An 8,820-nucleotide genomic window follows, 5' to 3' on the forward strand; every position below is an offset into this window, starting at 1 on the left:
GGTGGCTCTGAGGCTCGTTCCCACTCACTCTAGCCCCCGTGACTCTCTCTGGCTCCATTTCCTCCAGCTTGCAATGTGCTCTTCGTCAATTCTGTGGATATGGAGTCACTCACAGGGCCGCAGGCCATTTCCAAAGCCACATCTGAGACGTTGGCGGCTGACCCTGCGCCAGCTGCCACCATCGTTCACTTCAAGGTCTCTGCCCAAGGAATCACACTGACTGACAATCAAAGAAAGTAAGTCTTGTCGACCTCTTCCATTTATGCGCTTATTCATGTTCTTATGAACCCCGTACCCATTGCCTACCTACGCACCAATGCATCTACCCACCCACCCGCCCACCTGTCCACCCACCCGCCTACCCACCCACTCAACCATCCTTCTGTCCATCCACCCACCTAGTCTCCACCTATTCTTGACCTACCATTCATCCATTCACCAACATCTCCACCCTTGCATACATCCATTTATATATCCAGCCACTCACCTAACTATTCATACCTGTGTGTGTGTGTGCACGTGTATGCATCCTGCTATCCAACGTCTCTTTACCCAACATCCATCCACTCATCCATCCATCCTTCTAAAGAGTGGCCCGCTTTGAGCATATATAACAAAGCTGAAGCAAAGGCCTTGATTTTTAATAGAAGTCTTCACACTGTGCCTCTCTCTCCTTCCCTCCCCCCCCACTCTCTCTTCCCAGCCCATTCCTTTCCTCTTCCAGGGTTCCCCATTTATCATTTCTTGGCACCAGTTCCCTCCCCAGCCCCTAGCAGTCCAGGCATGTGGGACATGTTCCTATACGACATCTGTGTGTTCCCATGTGGGGTTTACGTGCTGGTGTGAGGATCTCAGGCCTTCTCAGTCATAAGAAGAGGCTTTGGGAACCCATGACGGACACAGTGATGGGAAGACAGCCTGACCTGCATCTGGTGGCAGGTGTGGCAAAGCGGTTACTCCCACACTCACTCTGGCCCTCTGATATCTTTGTCACAGGCTCTTCTTTAGACGACACTACCCCCTCAACACTGTCACCTTCTGTGACCTGGATCCACAAGAAAGAAAGTAAGTGTCTTATAGGCACCTTTGCTCTAGCCCCTGAAGTGTGTGTGTGTGTGTGTGTGTGTGTGTTCCTGCCTCAGCCACAGCTTTGGTGTGTCCCAGGCAGTGAGAGACATTATGGTAGCAACCACTTGAGTCTCCTCCCCAGACCTGGTGACTTCCCACAGACTTCATCGCTCACCTCTGCCTGCTCTGCTATATCCTCTCCACATGGGAGGTGGGCTGCAGCATCTTCTCCCCTTGGGGCAGTGTCTCCGTGACTGGGGGCTCCTCTGCCTTCCTTCCTTCCCCTGGCAGGGCTCCCGAGAGAGACACATTGACTTACTGTGGGCATTTTTCTCCACAGGTGGATGAAGACAGAGGGAGGCGCCCCTGCTAAGTAAGTGTAGCTTTCCCTGCACCCAGCTGCTTGGCCATTACACTCTGTGGGGAAAGCGGGAACAGGGCTGTGGGCTCCAGGCCAGGGGCCTGACAAGGGCCTGCATGCCAAGGTCTCTGAGATTAAGAGAAAGAGAATATAGCCTGCATCTTCTTGCTAACAGACATGGAGTCTGAAGGATTTATGCAAAGAAAAGACTACTTAAAAATGGACAGGTGTATTTTGGGTAGATAGAAATGGGTTCAGAGGTTCAGGGAGGGGGTCGTATGACTTTTAGACTGCAGGCTCCTGAGGACAGGGTGGGGTCTGTCAGTTGTTGGCAGCTGTTGAATAAAAAAAATAGAGGCCAGAAGTGCCCAGAGTGGGCCACAGTGAGAGCGCCTTGCTTGGGAATAGAGAGAAGCAGCCAGGGACCTAATCCAGAGGGAAAGGACGATGCCTCAGCCTCCTGAGACCTTCGTAGAATCAAAGGGCCTCACATTCCTATGCCTTCCCATGCCGCCGAACCCCATCGTGCTACTATTGGACAGGTTTTACTACAGGCCAGAGTTTCCAGTGGGTCAGATGGCAATGCTCAGAGCAAGCACAAATGGCTGGGTGTCTATCCCGGCAGGGACAGGCAGAAAGGCCTATTTGCTTCTACTCTGGGAACTCAGAGATGTCCCCTCCCCCTGCTGGGATCACCATATCGTGCTGTAGTCAGTCGGCCTGGAGAGGGAACTGCCCTGACCACCTCCTGGTTATTAATACCCAGCTTCAGGTCCTGCAACAGAGTCAGGAGAATAAAGCTGTTTGAAGTACAGGGTTGTGTGTGTGTGTGTGTGTGTGCATATGTATGTATATGTGTGTGAGTGTTTCCTCACCATATGCATGTGCATGCCATGTGAATATGCATTCCCTGTGTGTCTCTGTGCATAGGTGTGAATAGAGTGTTTGTCTATATATGCTTGCACAGACACACACGGGCAGGCAGAGGCCAGCCTGGCTAATTTTAGCTGTGGGTGCCATGCATACCCAGCTGAGGGGTTTCCATTGGCATTTCCAGCTGTCCTGATTTCCCCATCTCTCTCTAATTAGCAACATGCCGGCTGGGAGGGGCCCTGAACTCACATTCTGTTCTCTGCGCTCATATTTTTAACTCTGTTTTGCAGAGAGGGAGATATTGCTGGGTCACTCCCATTGGTGTTGGAGGGGGCAGGGGACAGGTGTGGGGTTCTTTGTCCCTCCTATTTTCAGGACTTCTCGGTGTCCAGAGCCAGGAGGTGTGTGTGTGTGTATGTGTGTGTGTGTATGTGTGTTTATGTGAGTGTGTGTACAGAGAGAGAGAGGTGGGTGGGGTGGAGGGAGGGAGAGGGAGAGTTGGGGAGGTGAGGACTTGCTTATCCTGCCTCTGACCACCTAGGAAGCATGTCCTGAGGAACCTAGGTTGGGCTAGGGCTGGGGAAAGAACTCAAAGAAGCTCTTGGACTCTTCCTGCCTCCTGTCCAGTCTCCTCGCAGCCTTTCCAACAAGACTTGTCACTCAAACCCATCTTCCACCCCTGCTCCCCAGGGGAATGTCACCTGCCCTGAAACAAAGCAAGGCACTGTCCCCGGGACTTGGCTTTAAAGAGCTAGCCCCAGTTCTAGATGTTTGGAGAGGTTCGGGGGCTGGAGAAGACAGGCTGGCCTGAGGCAGGCTCTCCTGTGCGATGTGCTCCAGAGCCTGGGTCCTCACACAGGCCTCCTCTCCCACCCCTGTAGGCTCTTTGGCTTTGTGGCCCGGAAGCAGGGCAGCACCACGGACAACGCATGCCACCTCTTCGCAGAGCTCGACCCCAACCAGCCGGCATCTGCCATTGTCAACTTTGTCTCCAAGGTCATGCTGAGTGCTGGCCAGAAGAGATGAAGAGTCCTGGAGCCCTCTCCCAAGGCTAGGGCACTGGGGATGGGGTGCGTGGGGAGGGGATCTGTGCGTCCTGACCACCTTGAATCCAGAACGAGGACTTTGGGTCTGCGGTGGAGGAGAGAAGAAAGTGAGATGCTGGGAGAAGGAAGTGAATGGTGGAGGGGGAGGGGAGCCGGAGGAAGAGGAAGGAAGGACGGGAGGAAGAGAGGCACTCAGAATCCCCTGTCTAGATGGAAGCCATGCCTCCCAAAGCCTCTCCAGCTAGCTGGGGCCCCTCCCCCTCTGAGAGAATTTAGCTCCCACAGGGAATAACCAGGCCTCCTTGGGGGACCATACGTCAGGGAGCAATGGTAAGGCTCGGTCTCCCTAACCTCCTGCTCTGAGAGAAGAAATGAACTGAGGCCTCTTCTCTGGAGGTAAGGTTGCCGGAGGCCAGAGTAGGACATCAAGCAGTGACACTTTTTCACATTTTGCTCACCTGAGGCACCCGTGGCCTGTGCCTGCTCTGACTCCCTGTTGCAGGGTATAAATGTGCCCCCACGCGCTGATCGACACCCGCCTGTGTCCACTCAACTCAGATTACAAACAGCTCTGCTTGTCTGTGTCCCTTGATACACATACACACTGTCCAAAGAAGGCTAGGGATGTAGGGTGACAGGGTCCCAGGTCGGGTGACAGGCTGCTCCTGCAGGAGTGTAGCCTATGGGTACAGAGTTCTCTCTGCACCTGCCCTCTAGTGATCGTGGGGTCCTCCGGCCTGTCCACCATAGAGACTCTGGTACAGAGGGCATGGCCACCTGCCACACTATAGCTGTTCTGTCTCCTGGAGACTGGAGCTGGCTCTCAGAGGAAGAGGTGATGCCCATAGTCTTGGGGAAAATACTCGTTAGGAAGGATGGTATGTTTTCTGTGCTGTGGGGCTCATAGTGAGTTGGACATGCGCGTTGTGCTGTGGGGCTCACGATGAGTTGGGCATGCGCACTGACAATGCCCAGGACTGCCTTACTCCCTTCCCTCAGCCCAGTTCCTGGGCCAGCACTGGCCTTGCACTTGCTTATCTGCTTGAAGCCTACTGGGGATGGGGGCTGTGCCTTTCTGACCTGTCCTGCTCTATATGGTCCTCATGTTGGCATATCCCAGAAACCTACTTCCAGGTGCCTAGGGCACCTGGGGGAGCCGCCCCCCCTTTCCCTTTCTGTAAGTGTTTTGGAGTCTGACTGTTGCAGACACCCTCCGGCTGGGCTGCTCAGGGTGACATTAGAGCACCCCTGGGGATGCTGCTGGAGAACCACATGGTCCTCCCACAATACCAAAGCTTCCCTGTGTCCCCTTCTGCCTCAGTTTCCCCAGAAGAACCACACTGCCTGTGGGACAGAGGACAGAAGGTATGAATTTAGGCCAAAGGTCCTATGGTCCATTTGTGGGGTTGGGAAGGCCCCTGCCACCACTTAGGCCACCATTTAAGCCCACGGGGACCCCTGTACTGATATATAAATATAAATATATATATATATAATATATACACGAGATATAACTGATAGAATCTGTAAGCTAATAAAAATATAAGAAAAAGGTTAAAAAAAAGAATAGGTAAATTGACAAGAAATATTTATTGTTTTTCCCTATTGCTTTATTGTCCCTGGCCACAAACGGTTCCCATCTTCTCTAATGTCTGCAGAGCCTGAACTGCAGGGGGTCTTTATATTCCAAACAAGCCAGGGCTAGCCTTGGCCTTGACCCTGGCCTTGGGCTCCCTAGGCTACCTCTGGGACTTGGGGGATGATGTGCTCCAACTCTATCTCCTTCTTCTCTGGCAAACTGTGGCTGGGCTGCCCACACCCTGTGAGCGTGGACAGCTGCCACAGGCCTAAGCCAGCGTAGATCTGGGGATCTGGGCGTGTGTGGCCATGACACGGCAGCTCTTGGATTTATTCTTTTCTCCTCCAGTGAGCTTTGACTGTGTGGACATTGACTGAGGAGCTAGAAAGAAGGTTGGGTGAGGATCATGGGCCCCCTACTTTCCAAAGGAAAAAATGGGCTTAGTAATCAAGGTCCTTCAAAGTGTCCTTCCCTCTGAGCTATTCAAGGCAAATGTCTGGATGTACCATTTCCTTATCCCCCCTAATGAATCCCACTTCTCTCCAAGAAAGAAGGAGACATTTCTCATCCTGTTCTTTGTAAATGCCCTCACCCTACCTACCATGCCAGTCTTCTCCTGGCTCGGTGTTGTTCACCATGTGAGCCATTGGGGAGCTCAGGGCCTCTGCATCCTGCCTGGGGCCAGGCCCAGTCTAGGGTCAGCCTCCACGGGTGGTTTCACCTTCCCGTGCTACACTCAGGCCCAAGTGGCGTGTGAGTCATGTGAATGGCCAAGGTGGATGCCAGCAGTGGTGCCTCCTTGCCAGCATGCCTCTAGGAAGAGTGGACACCAGAGTTTGGCTTTTCTCGAAGAAAGGTGGAGAAGGGGCCTCAGTTTTTACAGTGGGGACCACACTACTGTCTGCCTCCTTCGCAACAGTGGTTCTCACAGACGGGCTTCTGCACACTCACACGCGCATGCACACACACGTGCACGCACACACACACACACAACAGACCACATGTACACACAGCACTCCATATGCAACTCTGTATTCTTGCCAAAGATTTCCTTTATACAAGAGCATGCTTACCCATTGCCCTTTTGTGAAAGATCTGTTTCATTGTTGTGTGTTGTTGAGTCTGTATATCAACAGGGAGAGTGTTGTCTGCTCTTACACGGGAATGAAAGGGGGGGAGGGGAGACAGGAGAACATGGTGGCCAGTGATGCCCTTAACAAGACCCTTCAGCTACAGCCCAGGTTCAAACTGCCTCTGGCCACTCAGAAGATCTGAGGTTGGCCTGGGGCTTCACTGTCCCTGGTATCTGGAGGTGACATGGTAGTGAGGGGCACTGATGGAGCCAGGATTGGGGCCTAGGGAAGTCCCCGATGGTTCTGGGGGCAGGGATGAGTGTGAAGGGCTGGGCTAGGACAGGATGGACAGGAAGGGTAGGAAAATTAACAATTGGATACTGAAGTTGCTACTGTGGACCCATGGCTCCCTTGCCCAGCCGTGATTTAGGAAAGAATTCACATCTTAGGTTTGAAAGGGGGCATTTGAATCTTTTCACCTGACCTCTTCCTAGCAGCTTAGATAGCTTCAGGCATGATTGCCAGGACACCTGATATGCCCTGACTTTGGAGAGTCCATAGGGATACACACTCTAGGCGTGTAGGGAGGGCACTGGCTATGAGTCCCTCTAGAAAGTGGCCTTTAGGAGAGAGAGTCCTTGTGCTGTCTGGGAAGTGCAGGAGAGACAAGTGGGTGAACCACATCTGTCTGGCTCTGGGTTTCCTTTATCTTACCTCCCCTGGGACTTCTGACCCCCTTTTCCCAGCTTCAGATCTTGGGGAGCTCCATTCAATGGGATCGGCCCTGTCCTGCCTCCATGCCTTGGGTCCCTGAAGAGCTTGGAACCCAAAGCTAGGGCCACCCTGCACTTAGGCCTTGGTTGAAGATCTCGAGACTGGTGTTTCCGTGGTCATTGGTGACAGGATGTCTGTGCGCGTGTGTGTAAGTGTGGGTGTGTGTGTGTGGTCTGCTCATCTCTTTAGGGAACTTCGAGGTGGGAGGTGGAAGACGGATGTCAGGTTCTATGTGACCCAGTAATGGGAAGAACTAGGAGGTGAGGCCTGATGGGCCACGGATTGGTCATGTTTTAGTGCTGATGATGGAGGGACCAGTCCCATGGGGTGAGGCTCGGCAGGCCTCTTTCTTGCTGTCTCCTGTCTCCTCAAATGGATGAAAACTTGGAGGGTCTTGGTTGATTTCCTTGCCTGGGCCCCTCACAGCTGCAAGGCCGCCGAAGTGTGACACACCTGTCGTGCGTCTGTGTTCACAGCCCAGCCCTCCCTGAGGACCCACATTTGGCTCGTATGTGTGTGAGCACTTTGGGGTACGCATGATGTACCTCCCCATTTTCTTTCCTTCTATCATTCAGATCAAATGTAAGAAGTTCCTCACCTCCTGATGATCCCAGCTCTGCCTCCCGGAAACCCATACCCAGAGTCCACCCCCTGCCCCAGCCCTCGGCTGTGTATTTATAGATGGAAATATACTTTATATTTTGTATCAATGTGCCTATAGCCTCTGCCACCTTGTATAAACCCTGATGTATGCTAAGTGTTCTGGATATGAATGTATGTACACTGATGCTGTGCCCCTCTGTACAGCTGCTTGGTCTCTCACGATCCATTGTATGGCTTTATAAATGATAAAGTAAAACACAAACCCGGGCTGTGATCTAGCTTTGTTTGGGCTCTGCTGGGGGTCTTCACTGGGCAAGAAGTGTCTCTCCTGAACACCAGATATGAGGGTCTTCAGTGATACTTCTGGGAACCCAAACAGTGCCCCACCCCCACCTCCCCATTCCCCATTCCCCCCACCCCACCCCCGATCATGCGTGCTGCTTATCTGGACGCCTTAGCCGGAAAAGAAGTTCAAGGAAAAAAACAAGGAGTGGATTGACCCAGGTGAACGATTAGTCGCTACCAGCGCTGTGAAATAGTTCTCACAGTCCCCGAAAGGGGTCTCAGGGACCCCAGGCTCCCAGACCACACTCTGGTACTCGCTTACCTACAAGGCACACAGCTGGAGAGGCAGAACCTGTCTGGTGGGGACAGAGTGTGCCTGTATTTCTGCTGCCTGCCAAGTATCATGCCCTACATCCTGAGGACACCAGGACTCTGGGAAGTTACCTCACCCTCTCAGACTGAGAACAAATGCTCCCTGAGCACACCGGTGGCAGGCACAGGAGTGCATTTTCGCAAGCAGGTGGACCTGTCCTCATGCCCATCCCACAGATGGAAAGACTGAGGCACTTGCCCAGAGTCATGACACTAGAAAGTGTCAGAGCCGGGCTATAAACCTCCTCTCTAGACCCTCCCTAGATCAAGCCTCTCAGCGCTTTCAGGGAGAGACTAGCTCTGGTGAGATGCTGGTCAGACCTGGGTTATCCAGGTGTGATAGGTAGTCAGGCTGGCTTCCCAGGGAGGGACCTGGGCTCTTGGGCTTGAAACGAAGGAGGTCAAGAGGGCACCGTATGATGTCACCCAGAAGCACAGGTGTGTGGTGACCTCGAGTTCCTACAGTCTGAGACTGGCTTGGGGTGCAGGAGCTCTGAGTTGGGGGCAGGGGATGATCAGAGGGCAGTTCTGGAAGCTGCAGCAAAGCCACCAAGGAGAGGACAGAGGGCAAGGGGGTGGGGTGTGGGCTTGGGAGTAGGGGGAATGAGTATACCCCCACACACCCTCTGTCACCCCTCGCCAAGCTCTCAGTTTAGCTGAGAAGTCCTGACGCCTAGGCCCCGCCCTCGGGCTCTGTGTGGCCAAACTGGTGTCAAGTGGTCAGTGGACAATGGGTCCTCTCTCCAGCTGGACTCTTCCCACCCTCTTCGAAGAATGGAACGGGTA

The 8,820-nt window shown here is 53.3% G+C and overlaps 1 protein-coding gene across 8 annotated transcripts in view; it reads left to right on the top strand.

Annotated features, from left to right (window-relative positions):
* Tns1 (tensin 1) overlaps positions 1-5,586 on the top strand; it is a 195,033-nt gene extending 189,447 nt beyond the window's left edge. For all 8 annotated transcript variants that reach the window (XM_052193078.1, XM_052193076.1, XM_052193077.1 and 5 more), the window contains 4 exons: positions 68-236; positions 997-1,065; positions 1,409-1,441; positions 3,184-5,586. In XM_052193078.1, coding sequence (XP_052049038.1) covers positions 68-236; positions 997-1,065; positions 1,409-1,441; positions 3,184-3,328 — 416 coding nt within the window. In that variant the 3' untranslated portion in view covers positions 3,329-5,586. The remainder of the gene's footprint in view (positions 1-67; positions 237-996; positions 1,066-1,408; positions 1,442-3,183) is intronic.
* Positions 5,587-8,820: the final 3,234 nt, after the last annotated feature.

The sequence above is a fragment of the Apodemus sylvaticus genome, chromosome 9, assembly GCF_947179515.1.
Source record: "Apodemus sylvaticus chromosome 9, mApoSyl1.1, whole genome shotgun sequence".
In the NCBI taxonomy this organism is placed as follows: Eukaryota; Metazoa; Chordata; class Mammalia; order Rodentia; family Muridae; genus Apodemus; species Apodemus sylvaticus.